The sequence below is a fragment of the Anastrepha obliqua genome, chromosome 5, assembly GCF_027943255.1.
Source record: "Anastrepha obliqua isolate idAnaObli1 chromosome 5, idAnaObli1_1.0, whole genome shotgun sequence".
Taxonomy (NCBI): domain Eukaryota; kingdom Metazoa; phylum Arthropoda; class Insecta; order Diptera; family Tephritidae; genus Anastrepha; species Anastrepha obliqua.
Genome location: NC_072896.1, coordinates 106212755 through 106234827, shown reverse-complemented (window position 1 = coordinate 106234827; position 22073 = coordinate 106212755). Strand labels below are relative to the sequence as shown.

At 36.7% G+C, this 22073-nt stretch overlaps 1 protein-coding gene across 1 annotated transcript in view; it reads left to right on the top strand.

The window, feature by feature from the left end:
• The window catches only part of LOC129249007 (neural cell adhesion molecule 1), a 63739-nt gene extending 42046 nt beyond the window's left edge, over window positions 1-21693 (top strand). The window contains exons 5-7 of the mRNA XM_054888616.1: window positions 67-219; window positions 11985-12473; window positions 20639-21693. Of these exons, the coding sequence (XP_054744591.1) occupies window positions 67-219; window positions 11985-12473; window positions 20639-20862 (866 nt within the window). The 3' untranslated portion in view covers window positions 20863-21693. The remainder of the gene's footprint in view (window positions 1-66; window positions 220-11984; window positions 12474-20638) is intronic.
• The last annotated feature ends 380 nt before the right edge of the window (window positions 21694-22073 follow it).

The following is a 22073-nucleotide window of genomic DNA, read 5'->3' as shown; positions in this document are numbered from 1 at the left end:
GTGGATTAACGGGAAATAACAAAGTTGTATAGAAAATTTCATGCTATTTTGATTTGTTTCACACAGCTGTCAACTCGACCAAATACAAAAAACTCTCCGATGGACTCTTCATCAAGAATGTACAGCAATCGGATGCTGGTGAATACACGTGTCGTGCGATGCGAATCACACCAACTTTTGCGGATTCCGAACAAATTACGATTCTGCTGAGGATACAACGTAAGTGCATCCAATGGGCCACCATACCACACATACACACACATGCCTGCATATGGCAATATATATATGTATATATTTTTAAACTTTCATGCAAGCCACGTACACAGACAATCTAATACATGAACAGCTGAACACACACATACAAATATGCGCAAGTGTATGTATGTATATGAATATGTATGTATGTATGCGTGAAAGTGTATTTCTGCAGTTCAGTGCAAGTGTCAATTCCGTAGAGTAAGCGGTTCTAAACCCAACTGCAACTGTAGGAGGGTGTGCGTGTGTGTGTTTGTGTTTGTGCGAGAGTGCCTGTGTTTGTGTGGGAGTGCCTGTGTTTGTGTGGGAGTATGAGTTTATGCAATAGCAGCTTAAACCAACGCAGCGGCGCATGCATTTAATTTACAGTTATTCGGCGCACTCTCCAAAGTATTGGTTGTCGGTGTGTGTGTGTGTGTGTGTGTTTGCCTCTTAGTACCCATAAGGGAGCGCAAACATTCATTTAACTACATATGCATACACATAAATGTGCATATATATGCATATACTTGTAGATGTGTGTAGATTTCTATGGAATATGCATGGAATGCACTGAATGTTTGTATGTTTGCATGTATGAGTAAGCCTGCCGCCATACATACGTGAAAGTGTTTTCACAGCATAAATTCGCTGCACAAAATATATTAAGTATAAATATGTATATGTTTGTATGGATGTGTATATATGTATGCGTATATAAATATGCATGTATGTATTTATGTATAACAGCATTTGTGTATGTATGAGAAGTGTATGCTCAGGCGGCGCCAAAGTGCACTTCATTACCAAACCAAAAGCGACGATACCCATACACTACACACACACATCCACTCATACTCATACACACTTTCACGCACATATACTCATTATGTGAAATTTGTTCTTTCTTTTCTGTCTGTTTGCACGTCCTTTCAACAATTTGTCTACTCCATATTCTACCTTAACTATACGTGTACATTCATATATGTGAATGTGTGTGTGTGAGCGATCGAATGTTCGCAGCCGTATAACTTTATTGAATGTAGATATGTATGACTGTATGATTATAGCGGTTGGTAGGTTTCATTTGTGAGTTGCGTCTCACTTAACTTTTATATATTATATTGTGGCAGAGAAAGTTATTGCTTTAACAGAAGTTTCACCACCACCAAAGCAATGTTTTCAATGAGTAAAAGTACAAAATTATAGCACTCCTGTGCTGCATTTTTCACCAGCAATGAATTTGGAAACTAGAAATATGGTGAATGAAGCGCAATTTAAATATGTTTGTACTTTCGTTTTTTTTCTTGATTTGAGAAATTATTAAAGGAAAGTCTTGCGTAAATATTCAAACTAATATTCTTCAACGCTAACCGCTATTTCCGACCCTCTGCAAGGCAATTGTCAAACGCTCATCGAAAAATTACATTTAATTAGGAAACCAATTTTCAATTTGATCGGTTTTTTCCTTTTTTTCTTGCATGTCGCCCGTGAAGAGCAAACTTTCATGAGTACTGCTATACCGGCATAGCAGTGTGCACGACTTGTAGTCTCACAGCAACACCTGCGTACTAAATACCTCTACACAATCTACCTTTCTCCCCGCGGAACTGCCAAAAAGGCTTATGGATCATTATGGATATGTTTCTTATGCGCACAGATTCCCTTCCAATCGTAAGCTGACTTCAGCATAAAGTCTACAATATTTTTTCCGCTTACAATTTAGAAGAATTTCGGGAGCATTGGAACAAAACGTGATCAACATCTTCAACATTGGGCAGTTTGTTGAGCTGTCATGGCCAAATCTATGTAGGTAATTTCTAAATACCCCGTGCCTTGAAAGGAATTGAGTTAGGTAGTAATTGGCTCCCCCACCGTTTTTTTTCAAACCACGTCATAAGAATGGGTATTAACTCGTGTGTCCATCTACCTTTGGGTTATCTGTTCCACCGATTTTGCCAGTGGGCGATGGAACGATACCTTTCTTCTGCTGAAATTTCTTTACGCCTTGCTCTATGCCGTGTTCGGCTAGCCTTATATATACTGTCTTCATTTCTTTGATCAAAATGTGAACCGGAATTAATCCTGCAATGACAAAGGAAGCTTCTTCAGATAGATGAATATTATTTTTCTCCAATAGCTTTTAATGTTCAATACGTCAGCTCAGATCGTTGCCACGTATAAAAGGACCGAGCTGACAACCCTACTAAATAGTAGCCCTTTGCTACGGCTGGGGGCACCGATAGGCTGGTGGAGTAATACTTACCATTTGAATGCTTTCAAATACGCATGTAAGCATGGTTGTGACAACTTGTGACCTATGCCGGATTGTTACTCAAGAGAGTTTTGTTTCGGTTTTCGAAGGCTTATTACCACCTCTTCTCATCTAGTGTCAGTAGCTCATACCAAGTACAAATACAGAGTATAAACTCCGATATATGTATACATATTTAGAAGTGGCATTGATGTAGACGGTGATGGTGACACCGGCTGGACAGGCTTACCTCAGTAAGCTCTCTTTTCTCTTAGGATCATCGTAATATAGGATTAACAACGCCGTAGCTTTCGAATTTGGTAGGTATCCTTACCAGACATTGTCCGTAAGGGGTCCATGCGGTGAGACCCAGGATTGCTTCAAGTTCTTTTGGCAGAAGCTGTCTGGAGGACGAGGTGTGCTCATTTAAGCAACTTGTCATCAGTGCCCTTCTCTCGTCGGGCAAAGATTTAGACAACTGAGCTCTCACATTTTTGCTACACCTGCGGATATTTCGTGTTTAAATATAATACACCTTTTGATTATTTGTCAAAATGCGCCCCCTCGCATGGGCAGCCTATCGTAAAATATCCACGTTCACAACTAAATATCCGTTTCTTAATTCGCGTATGAGCAGAAATTCTCATAGACCGTACTTTCCGTTCAAGCTTTGAAGGAGTTAATCTCTTTCTTGCCATCATCAGAAGTATGGAACAATGAAATATATTCGCATGACATAATCTAGCCAGCAGAATATCTAAATTAAGACTCGTCGGACTGAAACGCTGTTTTTGTTAAGCTTTTTCCCGGTATTTCGCTGGTGTGGCGCACTGACTAGCGTCGCGCATATACCTTCCCGTTAACTTTTCTGCCAAATACTCCCTTTCAGTGCCAGGCTATAGTTGGACAGCTTCATAAAAATTGTGGTTATATGGCCACAGCTCAATACATGACAGTTTGTTTAGTCCATTGGGTGGATTTGGCTTCCTTGAAAGATGTGATTTGACGGTACTCCAGAAAATTTCGTTTGAATTCATTGCAGGCGATTGTGGAGGTCACTTGAAATAACAAAATTCTTTATTTGTAGCCAATGCCCCTAAAGGGTAATTTTAAGACCCAGTGTGGATATAAAACTCCCATCCTACTGTAAAGAGGCAACTACTTTTTCAGCTTTCGTAATCGACTTCTACAAAGAGCTGATTGATTGGGTGAAGTAGTGATTCTCCAAGAATCGAGCTAGCGCTTTCGCACCTCGCTACCAACAAATTATATGGGTTATTCCTTCATGACTGTATCCAGTCTGTGCGCTCGAGAAATCTTATAAGGATACTAAGTTTATACCAGCCAGTAGTGCCATGTTTTCCAAAAGCGGCCTTCTCACCTTCCATAGAGCAGTGCATTCATAGAGGAAGTGGAAGATAGTTTTCTTTTTCTCCGGTTGATTACAACAATGACAGTACAGGGTTTGATTGAAAAGTAATGAGCCTTATTTTTTTAAGGAGTTTTATTAAACCTTTTGGCTTATATATACTACTAATATTCTTCAAAATAGGACCCTTGAGCGTCAATGCACCGCTGGTAGCGGTCCTTCCACTGCAGGAAACATTTTTTAAACTCATCCGCCGGAATCGCGTTCAATTCGGCTGTCGCAGTTTTTTGGATCGTCTCGATAGAGTCGAAACGCCTCCCCTTCAGCTTTCTTTTCAGGCGCGGGAACAAGAAGAAGTCCGGAGAGGACAGGTCTGGGCTGTAGGGAGGGTGGGGAAGCACCGGAACCCCCATCCTGGCCAATGCAGAGGTGCAGAGGAAGGCGGTATGCGCCGGCGCATTGTCGTCGAAGGCCTTCCAGATCGCTGTTCGTCTTCGACGTCCTCCCGGCCTTCCTTGAACGACTTGTGCCACCGTTTTACCTGGGCACTGGCCAGAGAATTGTCCCCGTAAGCCTCCTTGAGTAGCCCAATGGTTTCGGTACTCGCTTTGTTTGGCTTTACGCAAAATTTTATCGAGTAACGTTCCTCCAACGATCGCTGCATTTTCGCCACTGCAAAATCCAGCGAACTGGGACCGGTTTCTAGTGGAAGGTCCAACGATCAATGGGGGAGGTCCCCCACCAGCCGATTCGGTGGTTCGCTTAGCAGACGCTCCGCGCAGGAAGGCTCATTACTTTTCAATCAAACCCTGTATAAATATATTGTAAGGGATACCCATTTTAGCTGCTTGCTCCAGAAGCCAGTTAGCTAGTGTAATAATCCGCTTAATGACAGATTGGCCAGATTAAAAGCCACATTTATTACATCCAATTAATAGGTTTGCAATTTTCAAACAAAGTTCGAGATTCTGCGGCGGTTCGTCGTATACTGAAGGTTCCTCGTCTTTGAATTTGACGGAACTCAGTTTAAATTTTGGTCGAGAGGCATGTAAAGTACGTACGAGTATTTGCACTTTGTCTGGCTTTTGATGACGGATTGGTATTCGTATTTGCACACAGTCGAACAATGTCGAACATGTCGGATAGTGTCATCGGTTGCCTAGAAGTTTTCTCAGTCCAGCCCCCAGAAAGCCATTGAAGTTTCTGATAGAGCTATATACTTATTTATTTGTATATTTCGGGCTCAGTTGGTATTTTTAGCTCGTGTAGCATTTTTTATTGCAGTGTTGCCAGTTTTCTCTCTTCGAGTTTTGAAATTTAAAAACTCTTTGAGCTGAGGTACAAGATAACATTGCTGAAGTATGATGTGTTCAAAAGTACTCGTTAAGCTCAAATGTGAGAGTGGGATAGGAAATATGTGGGGTGCAAATTGTGTTTCCAAGTTTTCAACACTCAGCTTTTCTTTCCTCACCTTCTTTTCATCCGAGTTCGATCTTAGTTACAATTGACTAGTACGAACCGAATGCCATTAAAGCATTTGAGTCGAGGAGAATAATATAATTACAAACTGGACTTGGCCCGAAGTGGTCTACTTTTATTTTCGGTCAAGGACCGTAGCGTGAATAACAAAAATCTTTAAAGAATATTTTGTGTTGTAGAATGAGTTCTCAGCATGGCCTCGCTCGGTCATATATTGATCAGATGCCAATCTGACATCACTAAAATTGAATATTATTCGCAGACACTAATCCTTTTGAGTTCTACCAACGCCGGCGAATGAAGTATGACTTGGCTAAGCAGCATTTCCGTTCTTACGACTACTCGTGATCCTACCTTTTTTTTGACCTCGGCACGCATACTGTCAGAAAGTTGGGAAAAAGTTGTGGCTAGTTGAAAAAATTAAAGCTTCAAATGCTGAAAACAAACCACGATTTTCCATTTGCATATCGAATAGCAGTGAAACATTTGGCTTTAGAATGGTAGCTACATCAAGAAAATATACCTTAGTTTTTTTTTTTTTTTTTTTTTCATTTAAAAAAAATATGCGAAAATCCTTTCTCTTTTTTATTGTTTCCTTCTCCGCATACGCACATAAAACATTTCCAAATGCATTTAGCCAATTGATTTATCCTCAAATATGCTTTTAATTGCTAGCGAATTTGCAGCTTCCTTAGCACTTTTTGAAAGTATAGAACAAAATGGAATGGATTTGAAAATATTGCTCTTTGTTAGTTCTCGTTTTGTTCTTTACTTTGTTCTCTTTGTTTTTTTGTTTTTTTTTTGTTGAAGTACGGAGTTTAAAAGTAAACAAGCGATAGAGGAACGAATGAAGGCATAAATCGACGGATAAGCGGACAGACCAAAGGCTTACGGACTGGCACGCAGGCACGCAAGCCGGCAACAGTGCCCCCAACGCATTTGCCTAATGAATTGAAACTGAAACTTTAAAGCCAAACGCTCCTCCACTTACTTTGACATAATCAAAGGGTGCCAAGGAGAGTGAGTAACTAGAAATGGATGATGGTTAGTTGGTATTAGAGGGTGGCGTTCTACTTCACTTTAGCAGGAAAGCGCATTTTGCATTTCCAATACGCACTAACTAGCAGTTACTCTAAGACCACCACCAGCAACAACAACAACAATGACACCACCATCACCTTTAGCATCTTCCTTTCTACTCCATCGTTGCTGCGTTGCTGGGCTTGGATTGCACTAACCACTATTCAAATTGATTGGATTGGGCAAAACGATATGTTGCTCTGCTATTACTTACTACTCGTATATGCAATGCTATACGCAATCGGAATAAGTGAAGCGAGGGGGAATGCAAAAGTTACAAAATGTGGGCGGAATTGCATTTTGGTGCCTGAAGCAAAAGTTTTTAGCAAATTATTTGCAGCAGAAGTTTTGCATTAAATCCCCGCTAGAAAGGGTTGAGAGTTTAGTAACACATATACATACATTTTTATGTGTATGTAAATACTTTGAAATTTACCCTGTTGGAAAATTCGCTAGTTGCGAACTTTTATGTTTTTAGCGGATTTGGTACGGTTAATGGTACGAGCGCCTTCTCAATTTCCCATATACTTGTAAATATAAAGTACTGATAAATTTTCAATAGAAGTTTCATAGGAAATGTTAATTTTCCACTGTGTTCTCCATTTTGGATCTCGTTTGGAACTAGTACTAAACTCGATAGTTGAGAATAGTACACTCTGCATTCGTTTTTCGATATTTCAGTCCAGTACTATACCCAAAAGCTTAGATCTGTGAGAAAGTAATTTCGAGTATGAAAAAAGAGAACTCCTTATAACAATGGAATACTCGTATATGATGAGAGAGTATAGCATGAGAGAATACAGAAGATTACGAAGCCCGTGAAGCAAAAAACACGTTCTCCGTGAATTTGTATTAATCAGCTCATTTGTTGAGAGTTAAAGAGTTTTGCGCTCATTTTCACTTACCAACCACCCTGTGTATAGGTATTTTGCCAAGAATGATAGAAAGAAGATTGCGCCCATCAGAGCGTACGTGACGTCACGTATGCTGAGTTGTGCAGTATTGCCAACCATTTGCTTTTCGGAATAAATTTAGTGCTTTTTTATACCCAAAATGCAAAAATTTGTATGTTTCGTGTTTGTTTCTTTTTTTTAATTTAAAGCTACCGAAACTTTAAGTTAAAAAACAAACTGTATTATTATTGTAAACAAAAAAAAAGTTAAAAAAGGTCACTCTGAGAAGATTTTAGTGCTAATGAAAATTTTTTTACTCTTATAAAATTTGATAATTTGAAAGTGCAAATTTAATTTTTGGCTCCATTTAAGGTTATGCAAAAATATTAAATGCCCCTCTCTCAACTCTTCTTAAGATTGAAAACCTTTTTACACATTTTAAAAAGCCTTTGAATTTATTGAATGCGAATTAAAACCATAGAGGTGTAATCGTTTCTTCCGCTCATCAATCCTTAGTGAGACATAGGACATTAAGAGTTATATTCATTGTAAAAATAAACAAGAAAATACCAGAAAATACTAAAGAAACTATACTGACATTTTTACAAAAAGAGTACCTTATCTAGTTACATAACTTCAAATATAGCAAAAAGGTCTTTCCCTTAACAAAAGAGTCTCGCTTAACAAAAAAACCTCATATATTAAATTGTGCATAAGCATAACACATTTATTTAAAAAAAAACGCACATTTTAAAGACAATTTGTCACGCATACAAAGTTCTTTAAGTAACACAATAAAAATTTCGTGTTTAGGCTAGCTAGGCAACTCTGCAGTAGCGAGAGAGAGATTTGACTGCCGAAAGCAGAAGAACACCAACAACACCGGCAATCGGCATAATTTAATTGACCACCATGAGCCCGGCTACTATCAAGACTGTCATACGAGAACCAAAGTTTTCAAAGAATCGCCTTACGTTGTCGTATTGAGTTCAGCAATTGGTTAATCCACATAGACTTTACTTTTCAAAAAACTACATAAACACTTACTGTTTTGTGACAAAAAACAAGTATATTGTGGATATGATCATACTTGGTAATGGAGCGCCAATGCCAACAAAACTTATAACAAGTTCAAAAATTGTAAGCTTATTCTTATTAAAATCGATTTTAGTTATATTCCATAAATTTATTTCAATTGCGCATTTCTCCTTGCTTGCATTGTTTACATTAACCTAATCTAACTTTGCATTGTTGGTCCGATTTTAAAGTTTACTCTCATAGTAAATCTTGAATTAAGTTTACAACAAATTGACTCTCCGATTTTCACATCAGACCGTTAACCGGCTCTCAGCGACTTTGATGCGAAGTGATAGTGATTTGTTTACGAGGTTGTGTTGGTGATATACGAAAAAATTAGCGCAGTCATTGCTCACGTTACTTTCTTGCTGTCTGAACCATAGATAACTAGATGCGAAACTCTTTTTCTCGTGAGAGCGCTGAAAAAATGTGCATTTTGTATAACATTCGTCAGTAATGCCACTACGGAAGATACACTGAATAGGTATTCATTAAACAAAAATTGGGAATTTTCAGTTTCCACACCACCATTGCGCTAGTATTTAGTGCGCGGTTCCCCAGTATGCAATCAGTATAAAATAAAGAGTTTTCCAATAAGAGGTGTTTTTTTGATATTCAAAGAAAAATGCTATTTTTTAATACAGGGTGGGCCATATAGCGTTTGCTTTTTGAACCACCTACTTTTTTGAGAATCGTAACACAAATGACATGTCAAATGTGTTCATACTTACTTAAAGGTTTGACATTTACGAAATGGGACGCTATACGCTTGAATAAAATTGGGAAATATTGAAAACCTATTTCCAAAGTGGTGAGTCTTCTTCTTCTTCCGCGGTTACAGTAAATGGCGAGCGTTACCATGACATGTTCAACGAGTTTTTGTTTCCAAAAATTGAAGAGGATGACATGGACGACATTTGGTTTCAACAGGACGGTGCAACTTGTCACACTGCCAAAGTTACACTCGAACTTTCGGCTACCGTTTTTGAATTCCGATATCAATTGGCCGCCTCGGAGCTGTGATTTAAGCCCGTTGAACTATTTTTTGTGGGGTCAAATGCTATGCGAACCAGAGACGATTGATGCTTTAAAACACGAAATCGAAGTTGCCATTCATGAAATTGGAGCACAAACAATCGAAAATGTGCTTAAAAATTGGGTTGATCGAATGGCCTACTGTAAAGCCAGTCGTGGCAGTCATTTGAACGATATTATTTTTCATTCATAAATGACAATGTTCAATCTTCAAAATAAAAAAAAAGTTTGAACAAATATTGATTAGTTTTTTTTTATAGCCGATTCACAAAGCAAATTTTACATGGCCCACCCTATATAAATGATCGGATGTTTATTGCATTATAAAGAGGAAGCTATGCCATTAATAGTGGAAAATAACATCAGGCAAATGACCACCACGACCACGCTTACAGGACAAAATCCTTTTCATGAAATTTTCCATAACCGAATTGCAAAGTGGCTGCTCTATGTCCTCGATATCCTCACGCATTCCATCTTTGAGGTCTTGAATCGACCCTGGGATGTTGACGTAGACCTGTTCTTTCACGTGGCCCCAAAGAAAAAAGTCACAAGGTGTTGAATCACAAGATCTCGGTGGCCAATTGTGATCACCTCTTCGAGAGATAACACGGTCCGGAAACTTTTACCGTAAAAGATCAATGGTTTCATTGCTTGTGTGGCACGTAGCGCCGTCTGGTTCAAAATAAACGTTGTCCAGATCAATACCATCCAATTCCGGACATAAAAACTCGTTGTGTATGTATGTGCACAAGACGAATTAAAAGTAGAAGACGAAAAAGATATAAGAGATTTTGGAATATTCTAAAAATTCTTAATTTATATTATTTCGTTTCAATTGCAATTATTTTAAAATAAATAATTATAAATATTTAAATTGCGACATTTTACCATTAACGTAAAAACAAACTGTTTTGCAATTTATTTTTGTTGTCTTACTTCTGGCAGCCCGTCATTTCGTCTATCAGCTCTTCATCAGCCCAGGGCTTCGCAATGCTGCCAAGTATTGAAAAAAGTTTCTGGGCACGCTCTCACATAAAATGAAACAGTTTCGCATCTTATTATCTATGGTCTGAGTAACTACTGATTGGAAGGTTGATTGTATGCAACTAACCTCACTTTACGCATTTTGTTTCCATTCCATTCGTCTCTCTCTCGGTCAAATCTCTTATGACATAACAGCTACATTTTCCCTGAAATCTGCGTAATCTTATATAACGCCCAGCGTTAGCAAGTGGCGAATGGATGAAGTAACTGGTATAAATGAACCTATCTTGGCAACGCTGGAACAGAGCTGCCTAAAATTACATTTGTTTGTAAAATAATGAGTTATACCAGTTTTATGAGGTATAATCATGGTGAAAAGATTTTCAGAGGTTGTGCTACAAGCAGACCGTTAATCGTCTCTGAATAAATTTGACAAAATCAGCTGATGGGTTGATGTCTCTTAGGTTACAAAACGGTTTGTTTATAAAAAAACTGAGATTGTGCTAGTTGTGCACAAAAAAAAAAACAATCAATCAATGGCAACACTTCGTTGACATCTGAAGAACGACTCATTGGACGATTGTAGATGTGTGTAAATGTTTGTGAAATGATCATACAGAATTCGGCTGCAGAATTTCTCAAGTGACGTGTCAGCCAAAGTTCCCCTCACATTTTTTTTCACCATAACTAAATAGCAAGCCTGGTAATCTGTCATCCTTGAAGTATAACTTTACTCGCTAGCGGTGAATTTTGCTCGATAACTTTGTTGTTGCTTTCACATGAAAATTTTTCATTAAGTGAGTCGTGCAGAGAAGTGGCGAATGGAAGAGGCCTATTCTATTATTCTTGACATTGGCAGACTATCTTCGAAATAGCTAACGATAATTATTTGCAAAAATTCGTATTATTCATAATTTTCGCTCTATTTTTCCATTGATTTAAGCTGGTGGTAAAAAAGAGTTATTTATTTTTTAATAGCACCACATTTAGCTTGTTTCTTACCTGTTGAACTAGAACGAAATAAAATAGTTATGATAGCATATAAGTGCTGCATCAGACGTTTGCTTCACTAGTCCAGATTTTTCCACATGGGCGTACTGTGCGAGTGTATTGCGATTTGAAAGTTGAATAAACTGAAGAGGAATTCAAGGTATGCGAATTTTGTTTAGCTAACTGACTAATGCCAAATGGATTTCATACACAGACACATACTCGTATGCATGTAAATATGTACACGTACAGTTAACCTCAAAATAGAGTATCCATGTATGTGTGTGTGCGTTTGTTAGAAGTATGCATTTAATAAATTTACGAAATCATCAAAGCATTGCACAAACATCATAAAAATTAAAAATATCTGCCCAAACACTCACTTTGCATTACCTCTATGCCGCCAACGCAATCACCTCCAATACTATGTGTATATGTATGTACACCTACACATCTCACCTAATCATATTTGCAATACTCTCGAAACTAGCATTCACTTCAATTAATTCCATCGCTCTTCTTCATTCTCCCTCTGTCATCGCACAAACACATCTCTACATATTTCTCCTTACTTTGCCTCCCCTAGATAAGCCGCACTGGTTTGATAATGACACTTCATTGGTTCAATATGCGTATATTGGTGGTATGGTGAATATTTCGTGCGATGCAATGGGTGAGCCACCACCTTCGTTTACCTGGGTGCACGAGGGTCGGGCCATTACCGGACGCAATTATCGCATTTTCTATGCCGATTACGGTTCAACACTACAGATACATGTCCGAAATGAATCACAACTCGGCGATTATAAGTGCAAAGTTGCCAATCCATTGGGCATGTTGGAGCGCATAGTGAAGCTGCGTAAAGGACAGAAGCCTAGTGGACCGTCTCGCTTTCAGTTGCGGCGTGCATTCACCGATGGCTTCGACCTCGATATTAGATCGGAGAAATATACGAATGTTGAGGAAAATATGCGTACATTCGGCTATCGTGTGCAGTATATGAGTGAAGGCGATTTTAAGCACAGTGCCGGCAATTGGAGTTATGCTAAGCACAAGGATTTCCATTTCCATCGAGGTAAGTTCGATTAGCAGATAGCTACGGTTATTTATGAAGTATACAGGTATAAATAATAGTAAAAGAAGTTAAATTGAAAAGAAAAAATATTGCTTTAAAGAGTCTGGTATTTATTTAAAATAAGACGAAACCTGACGAAACGGAGTCAATGCCTTGATATGACATGTGCACTTTCAGTAAGCAGAAATGGTATGCGAAGACCGGAAGCTTTCACAGTATCTGTGATGCGTTTATTTTTACCGCTGCTTCTGCTAGGGTACTAAACTTGAACGCACGGAAATACATACAACTAGCGAACTGTACATTCCATATATTTACTTATGAACATGAAAGAGAATAGGCCTTCCTTTATGTATGCAAATTCACTTAGGATTCGCTGTGCTAAAGAAATGATTTCAAAAATCTCCATAAGAAGGTTTCCTAAGGAAGGTTTTAGGCTAACAAAGATACATTGCTTCAGCGAACGGATGGAGAGATAACATAGAGCTGGCCTGCAATACAAACACATAGAGCAAGTCTTGGTTGACTATCAAATACAAAATGGTTAGAAGAAATTATATTAAAATGAGGGGGAAAAAATCTATTATTTTTTGCGTAAAATTCGAAACTTTATTTAAGACGTTTCGAATTGTCCGATTCGGTTCAAATATGCACCGTTTTATTGCATAATTTGTTACCATTTTAAAGGTAGCTTCGTAGTGCCTCTCTCATAGAAGTCTTGATCCTTATGGACGAAAAACTCTCGCAAACGATTTTCACAATCTTCTCTTGCACCCAGTTTCTTACCATTCGGGAAGTTTTGTAATGAGAGAAAAAGGTGGTAATCGCTTGGTGCCAGGTCCGGCATTAAATTTCCCAGCCAAACTCCCGGACGAGTCCCTACAGACGTGTGTGACCCTGCGTTGTCCTGATGGAACACAACACCTCTTCTGTTGGCCAATTGTGGCCATTTTTCGTCAATCGCTAGCTTCAAACGTTCTAGTTGGCCATGCGGAAGCAACTCATAATAAATTGTTCCTTTCAAGTCCCACCATTTTTTTTTCCTTGTTCACTCCACTCGGGAGCATAGGGCCTCGACAAGACTCAGCCTTGTTGCGTTGGTTTCGTTAATCTAGTTTTCTTTCTGACAGCGTAGGTGATTAGCCTGCCGCTACACAGTAGAACCTTCCCGACCGTTAGTCCTGGTTTGGCCACCGTTTGAGCTGTTTCATCACGCTTTGAGCACGATCGCCTTCACACATATTGTCATATGTGACCCATTTCTCATCCCCACTCAGCATTCGTTTAAGAAATGGGTCGATTTCATTCCGTTTGGCCAAGGCTTCGCAAATGGAAATCCGATCCATCATATTTTTGGTGTTAATTGGTGTGGCACCCAAACATCGAGCTTCTTCTTGAATTAAGCTTTCCGTAAATGATTTAAGACTGATTTATGGTCGATCTTTAGCTCCTGGGCGATGCTACTACTACTAACATGCCGGTCAACTTCGATTATTTCTGTGATTTTATCGATATTTTCGGTTATTCCTGAACGGAAACGACGAACTCCGAAATTGCACGTAATTAGTTGGTGCAGTATCGGCACCATAAATACCATTCACCATTCGAGCGGCCTGGCCTGCATTTTTGCCTTTATCAAAAAAAAACTGCAAAATGTACAGAATTTTCTCTTTGTTGACTTCCACTGTTAACACTCTGCAACTCGTAACTGAGTGGAAAAAACAGCAAAGGAATTTGTTTAGTGTGAAAGGCCACCTTAACAACTGAGCATAAATTTTAAATTGTTTGATCGATGCTTTACGAGATATCAATCACTACAGCCATCTACCGAAGAAATAATGGATTTCTTTTTTCCCCTAACTAATATAAAGAGTTAAGGATAATTAGAAAAAAAGACTTCTTAGCTCTTATGAATTGCACGGAAAATATCTTATCTGGCCCTTTTTTCTTTCCTCTAGTGTCTCATTTTTATACTCTGTGCTATCCCGTGCAGGACTTTTCCATGCGACTTGTGTAATAAAAATAAATAAATAATTGGCGCGTACACTTCCGTTAGGTATTTGGCGAAGCTTCTCTTCCTATTTGTTGTGTGCGTCTTGATGTTTTTCCACAAATGGAAGGACCAAAAGTTTTAAGGTAATTTCGAACAGCAGATGGTTTTTCAATGCGAAGCTTTTCCAAGGCAGAAATACACTCGAAGGTTTGTCACAGTCTGCCGTGGACACTGTTTCTACCAGTTGGGTTTTCATGCCCGGTGATTCAAACCGAAGCACTTCCTCCTGGTAGTCAAGCACCAATCCATTCGCTTACAGCACCGGCGCACAGTGATTCAAGTATATGGGCTAATCGGACAAAAATCACTACTCCTGTATTACTTTACCGATTTTAATTTAATAAAAGCAGTTGTGTAGCTCATATATAGAGTTACAACTGTAGCATGAAAAAAAAGTTCTGGGCTAAGTTAGGAGGCAGGAAGTATAACGAAAAATTTTAGAATATTAAACATTGAACTTTTAATAATATTAATTTATTTAAAACAATAATTTTTGCTATACATTTCAAAAAATCAAAATTATGTTTCCTCTTTAATTAGCTAGGAACATTTTTAACGCATTTACCAACTTTATATAATAAACCTTAAGTAATAAAAAAAAAATATTTTTCAGTAGTACAAAAAAATATACTTAACATAGGAAAGGAAGAAAAAGAAAATTATTTAGTTAGTCACTATCTGAAATATTTTCTAAATCAAATTGATTTACATTTTCCTCTAAAATATAGGTTTTAATATCCGAAAAATTAAAAGAATGCGAAGTGGTAGTCTTTCTCAGAGAAGATATAAAGGGGTCTGATGTTACTAGTAAATATGTCATAATATCTTTATTAGTGTTTATTCTAGAATTTTTTCGTGTATGATAAAGACGACTATTTCGTACCTCCTTATGCCTAGCTTCAAGTGCGTCTTCTGCCAGTTGCCCTATTGGTAAATCAAAATGTTTAATAATCTCTTCGCCATGAACAAATAATTTATGGACACTGGAAGACATATAAAACCAGTCATATAATTCAATGTAAAGCTCTCTGGTATTATTTAAAAGTTCTCGAAAATTGTCGATGTTAATTTGCTTTCCAGAAGACACAACACGTAATATTTGAGAAAATTTAAAAATCAAATTCTCATCAATGCCCGTTATTTCAGAGCTTATTTTGGGATTTTGAAAAAACCTTCTTCTTCTATAAGCAATATGTAATAAACATTCGAAGCTACGGATCCACGAATGAAGAGATGACATCCCAAAATTACAATTTTCGATTTTAACTGGTTGTTTAAGAACTTCTTTTGTATTCATTTGTTTTGGTGTAGCTCCACAAATGAAGCAAGTTTGAGTAGAATTAGTCTCTGATAAGGTATTAATGCAACTTCCATCAAGCATTGTAAAGTGAAATTTAAAATTTACAGTGTAATTTTTGTTTTGAAAATTTATAGTTATAGATTTTAAATCGTTTATTTCTTGCTGCAGTCTCAAGCCTTCTGTTTTAACTAAATCTTAAAATAGCTTTTAGTGATGAGGTCATATATATTTCAGAGTTCAGCCATTTGCTTTCTTTGGCTAAAAACTGTTCTTTTCTGCGAAAATTTGTTTGCCATTTAATATTTATTTTTCCACAAAAAATGCCAACAGATTTTTCAAATTCCCGCTTAGTTGCTTTCGTGACAGTCTGAAGTCTCATTAGGTTTAGAACCTTTTCAACTAACTTATTTTTCCTTTGTTTTTTGGGCAATGAAATCCATGTATCCACCAAATCGTTATTTTTTATATTTGACAAAGTACCTAAAAAATAAAAATTCGGAATAAAGTACAACTTTGCGCAAAAAAAGACCTATACCTTTAAAAACAAAACAGTTTAAAATATCAAATAACAACAAATTTGGAAAGGCACCTTTTGGGACCTTTTACCAAAAATAGAGTTTTCTAAAAATAATGACTACTTTACAAAAAAAACTAAGAAAAATACCAAACATATATTAAAATATTTACATACCTTGCTGAATATTTGCCATAATAAACGAGTCAAACTATAAAATAACGAAACGTTCAGAACGAACTACCATACGATAATAAATGTTGATCAAATCTAAAAGAAACAAAATAGGATTTTATTTAGGTAGACTTTATCATAATTTTACTGATAAGGAAACAAAAAATAAAAATAAACTTAAGGTGATTTTATTTGAGCAATATAATGAAGATTTTATTTCCATTTTAGTTTTTCTAAAATATTGCTTTTAATTTTTTGATTTTTGTCCATTGTTTAAATCACTGTGCGGCGGTTACAAGGGTTTACCTCACATCTTTGAAATCAATAATCTTAGGGACGCCCTGTATCTTTTGACAGAGACGTCAGATCGTTTAATGACATACCGCGTTGGAAGCGTCAGTCCATACAGATTTTTACCATGGAACAGTACACACCACGCGAGCGCTCCCAAATCGCTGAAATTTGCATTCAACAAAAGAAGTCAATTGTGAAAACTCAACGTGCGTATAAAAAATTAAATTAAAGTGCGCCTTCTAAGAACACCATTAAACGTTTGTACGAAAGGTTTTCGACTGGTGATGCTCTTTCTAATCCAAAGAGGCCAAATCAAAACTGACCAAGGCGATCGGATGAGAATATTGCTCTTGTAGGGGCCAATGTTGAGACGTCGCCAAGGATATCCCAAAATCGCGGTTCTCAGCAGTTGGGCATTGCTCGGACCACTTTACAACGAATTATCCGCATTGGTTTGTATTTATTCCCGTATAAGATTCAATTGACGCAAAGATTATTGCCTGCGGACAAACCTCGTCGATTGGAATGGGCCCAAAGAGTCATCGAAATCCCTCGAGTCCATCTAATATGGGCAACCCAGTAGTATTATAATCTTTGGATAATGTTATCGACGAATTAGGGTCGACAATTTTCACCAGTCTGAATCAAGGCTCATATTTTTCGGACTTACACTACGGAAAAGTCCTGCTCTGTGCTATTCTTGAATAACAATGAAGAACTAAAGAAAGTGGAAAAGGATCAGATGCCTATCCGTAATTTTTTCATATATTTTCCATGCAATTCATTAGAACTAAGAGGTTTGTTTTCTAATCATCCTAATATTCTTATATTTATTTTTATTTTATTTATTTATTTAATCAACAAACAAGAGGCTTACAGAGTATAACCTAACCTAGATACAAATTAAGACCTTATGACAAGATTCTTATAAGCAACTTCATAAACTAATTAAAGACTAAGGAAGAAGAATAAGCATTGAATTCAGCTAGCATCCTTCTAAAAGAAGCATTCATTCCATGAACAGTTTTAGCAATACCTACAAAAAACAGTTCATTACAACGGAAAATGCGTGAGGGAACATTCAAATCGAAGACAAAACACATCGCCAACAGAACACGCCTAGACTCTAAGGACGTTCGATTTATTAATAAGCAACGAGCCCGATAAGACGAGATGGGATCAATGAATTTCATCGAGCACAAAGCAAAACGCACAAAAGCTCTCTGAACGGACTCGAATCTATTAATATAGACTGCATGAAGCGGTATCCAAACGAATACCGCGAATTCTAACCTGGACCGAACTAAGGACTAGTACAACAGTTTGAGAACTATTTCGACGAATAAAGGCTAACATTGCGAACGATTTAGAAATTATAAAGTTTGTGTGGGTAGTGAAGTTGAGCTTTGAGTCAAAAGAAACACCCAGATTCTTTAATTTACTAATTGACTTCAGCGGCGAGTTCGAGATGTAGTAAGCTGTTGGAACAACATTAAAAACTTCGCATACGAAGTATAGTGACATTTACAAATGTTTGGGACCAAACGATTACGCACACACCAACTATACTCGGCGGCCGCCGTAGCCGAATGGGTTGGTGCGTGATTACCATTCGGAATTCAAAGAGAGAACGTTGGTTCGAATCTCGGTGAAATACTAAAATTAAGAAAAACTCATAAAAATACTCCTCATAAAAATATCGGCCGTTCGGAGTCGGCTTGAAACTGTAGGTCCCTCCATTTGCGGAACAACATCAAGACGCACGCCACAAATAGGAGGAGGAGCTCGGCCAAACACCCAAAAAGGGTATACGCGCCAATTATATATATAACTATACATCTTATAAGTTAATCAACTCACCTGGAGAATGGATGAATCTTCTGGACATTTAATTTCATAATAGATTTTTAGAGAATCCGCATATAGAAGAAAATTAGACAATGAAAAACAGCAAGAAATGTCGCTAATGAAGAGGATAAATGGTAGCGGACCTAGTACACTACCTTGAGGAACACCAGACGAAGCAATAAAAGAATAAGACGATCCATTATCAAGTCGAACGACACAGTGCCTATTATTGAGGTAGGAAATTGACCACTTAAGAAATTGAGAGTGAAAGCCGAAACGCTCAAGTTTAGCAATTAATATTGGGTGAGATACCCTGTCAAAAGCCTTAGAGAAATCTGTATAGAACGCATTCATTGGGAAACCTCTTTGAAATGTTTCCAAACAGTCCTTCGCAAAGACAGCTAAATTTGTTAATGTAGATCCGCCCGGAATAAGCCCATGCACATTGTGACATAACAAATAAAATATGTTTTTTAGGCTTTTCGAGTTTCTAAGGCGTGGTGGGTTTTCCGTATGTATTTGAAAATAACATAGGTTGGCACTTTGCAGTAACAGTAAAAATGCAGTAAATATAATATTTTACTGATATTGCAATTTATAATAATTTAATTTCATTACCAGTAAACTTTTACTGATTACTGAAAAAAATTTGCAGTAAAAATATTTTTTTACTGATTACTGAAAAAATTTGCAGTAAAAATATTTTTTTACTGATTACTGAAAAAAAAATTGCAGTAAAAATATTTTTTTATTGATTACTGAAAAAAATTGCAGTAAAAATATTTTTTTACTGATTACTGAAAAGAAATTGCAGTAAAAATACTTTTTTACTGATTACTGAAAAAAATTGCAGTAAAAATATTTTTTTACTGATTACTGAAAAAAATTGCAGTTTTTGCCACCATTCTACAGGTGCAGATGACGGTAATAAGGTATTATATTTTAAAAATAATAGCGTGATATTTATTTAGGCAACTTGTTGTTTCTTCTCGTTCGGCCAGGTATAAGAGCGTTTCTTGAAGATAATTTTCCGAGTCAGTGGAACCACATTGTATGCTAATATCTATTTAAGTAAATATAGTATGCATAAAACAAATATTTAATTGAAAACCAAGTGTAAAAAGTTTACCATTACTTTCATCCCCGAAGTCAAACAATGTTTTTTGAGGTGGTTGAGGTAGAATACGAGTTTTGGCACAGGCTACTTTTCCATACTTGACCACTCTTTCTATGTTGTATAGATATGTGTAGCGTGCAATAAATATTTATTGGCCTGTTTTTTTCTTTGCATATTCATCCAATTCTTTTGTTTGGATTGTACGACAGTTACAGTTAGGGGGTTATTATTTTATTATTTAGGAAAATAAGAGAAACCAAAAAAAAGAAAGAATTATTGAGTACATAAATGATTGAATTTCGTGATGAGAGTGTATTACATTTTGACTTCCCATAAACAGTAAATATTATACTGATAATGCAAATCAAATTACATTATCAGTAATTTTACTGCAATTTTTTTCAGTAATCAGTAAACAAATATTTTTACTGCAATTTTTTTTCAGTAATCAGTAAAAAAATATTTTTACTGCAATTTTTTTCAGTAATCAGTAAGAAAATATTTTTACTGCAATTTTTTTCAGTAATCAGTAAAAGTTTACTGGTAATGCAAATTAAACTTCATTATCAGTAAAATTTTACTGATTACTGCTTTTTGTAATGCAGTAAATTTATAATGCAGTGTGCCCACCTATGGAAAATAACCACCAATTTCTACCTAAGTTAAAGTAAATGACATGGAAAGCAATTTCTACAACCTTTCGAAATTTTCGAGAACATAAATGATTCATCCATTATTTAGCATATGAAACAATCAATACTTTCCACTGATCTTTCTCTTTCACACATTATTCATAAATCATTTATTGCATTTATCCTCTGCTTTTTAACATTTATCGCACTTATCTTTTCACACTCTTCCGCAGGTGGACGATTTGTGCTCAACGCTTTGGATCGCAATACCACGTATTTGGTGCGTGCCGCAACGCGTAATCAAGCTGGTCTCAGCGATTGGAGCTCGGTGAAAATTTTTGCAACACTATCGAATTTCGCCCGGAAAACAGCCGCGCATATTATCTGGCAAACATGTCTAGTAGTTGGCTTAGGATACTCACTTAGCGAATATGTCAAATTTAGCGCGTATGTTTAAGTTTAATGCGACACGCACATATACACACATGCTTAGGTGTATGTTCGTACCCACATACACGTGCATGCATGTGGGCACTTTTATGTTATCCTTCCTCTCCACACCTGCCACATGCTGTCCTTGTTCCTTAGCAAATGATTGGTGTAGTTGTAGTGAGTAAAAAGCTCTGTTATATAGACATTTTATGTTAGTTGTTAAATGTTAACGATTACCGAATTGCATATTCGATATATATTAATTATATCTGGATTTGTTCCAGTTACGTTTTTATGTACCTAATTTGTTGCGAAAACTCTACGCAGACCCACACAATACGCATACCCACACACTTATGTAGCTACAGTGCATTACAGTGAAAGCTACATTCCTTTAAAATACAAATTACACTGCTTTCAGATTCTGTGATAGATTTAGTCCATTCCTCTTGATTGCCTTTGTTTGTTCAGCCCTCATTTAAGACCTTTTTCAACTTTCTTTCAACACGTTTTTAACGAGTCATTCACAAGTATTTAAACATCGTTTTTGTACTTTTTTAAATGAAATTCTTCAAGAATTTTACATCAGCGTCGTAACGAAAAAAAAACAGAAAACACACACAAAAACAAAAGAAATAAAATAAATTAAATAACTTGAAAGATTTTACTATGTAAGTGAATAAGTCCAAATGAATGAGAAACCAGAAACCAAAACTGCAATGAAGTATGAAAATGATGAAGTAAAAAAGAAACGATTATTGTAGCTTAAATTATTTAACATTAAAAAACTAGTTAATATTAAATATAAAAAAAATTCGTAAAAAAAACCAAATAAAGTGAATATAATTCCAATGAATGTGTGAAAAATATTGTTTCATTTAAAAAGCAGATCTTCTTTTTTTAAGGGGGGGGGGGGGGGGAGGGGTAAGGGATAAAAACCGTTTTTTGTTTTTTTGCATGTTATTGTAGTAAAACATTTCAAAAATACCGTGTTAAAATTTTAAGTCAATCCGAGCAAAACTTTTTAAGTTATAGAGCATAAAGCCGAGCCGCCTCAAACATCTGACGAGACGCAGCAGTTGCGCGCGTAGTCCGTTACAAACGTATACCTGCGTGCGGACTCAGGTATACTTTTGTATCTGTCTATTGCTCCAAAAATATTTCTAGTACATTCTTTTGTATTCAATAACAGCTGGTGATGCTTCAAACTATGTATTATACCTATATAACAACTGT